At 52.2% G+C, this 228-nt stretch overlaps 1 protein-coding gene across 1 annotated transcript in view; it reads left to right on the top strand.

The window, feature by feature from the left end:
* LOC107740685 (UPF0690 protein C1orf52 homolog) overlaps positions 1–228 on the top strand; it is a 4,100-nt gene continuing 3,872 nt past the window's right edge. Inside the window, exon 1 of the mRNA XM_016553197.1 lies at positions 1–221. Within this exon, the coding sequence (XP_016408683.1) occupies positions 120–221 (102 nt within the window). The 5' untranslated portion in view covers positions 1–119. The remainder of the gene's footprint in view (positions 222–228) is intronic.

Genomic DNA, 228 nt, shown 5'->3' with positions numbered 1-228 from the left:
TACGTCATCAGCGCGCGCCGAATTCAACATGGCGAGTGTTGTTTAGTTGTTATTGATCCGCGGTTCCGAATAAACCCACAATCCTTGAATCCAGCGGCCTTCTCTCATCTTTATCCACCATGAGCGATGAGAAGCAAACAGAGGGTCGCAATTTCTTCATGGGTTACGATGATCTGAGCGACAGCAGCAGTGACTCGGACGGTCGTGTCGAACCGGAGCCCTCCGGAC

This window comes from Sinocyclocheilus rhinocerous, unplaced genomic scaffold (genome assembly GCF_001515625.1).
Source record: "Sinocyclocheilus rhinocerous isolate Xijiao unplaced genomic scaffold, SAMN03320098_v1.1 scaffold1848, whole genome shotgun sequence".
Lineage (NCBI taxonomy): Eukaryota > Metazoa > Chordata > Actinopteri > Cypriniformes > Cyprinidae > Sinocyclocheilus > Sinocyclocheilus rhinocerous.
This window is presented reverse-complemented; position numbering and strand designations above follow the sequence as displayed.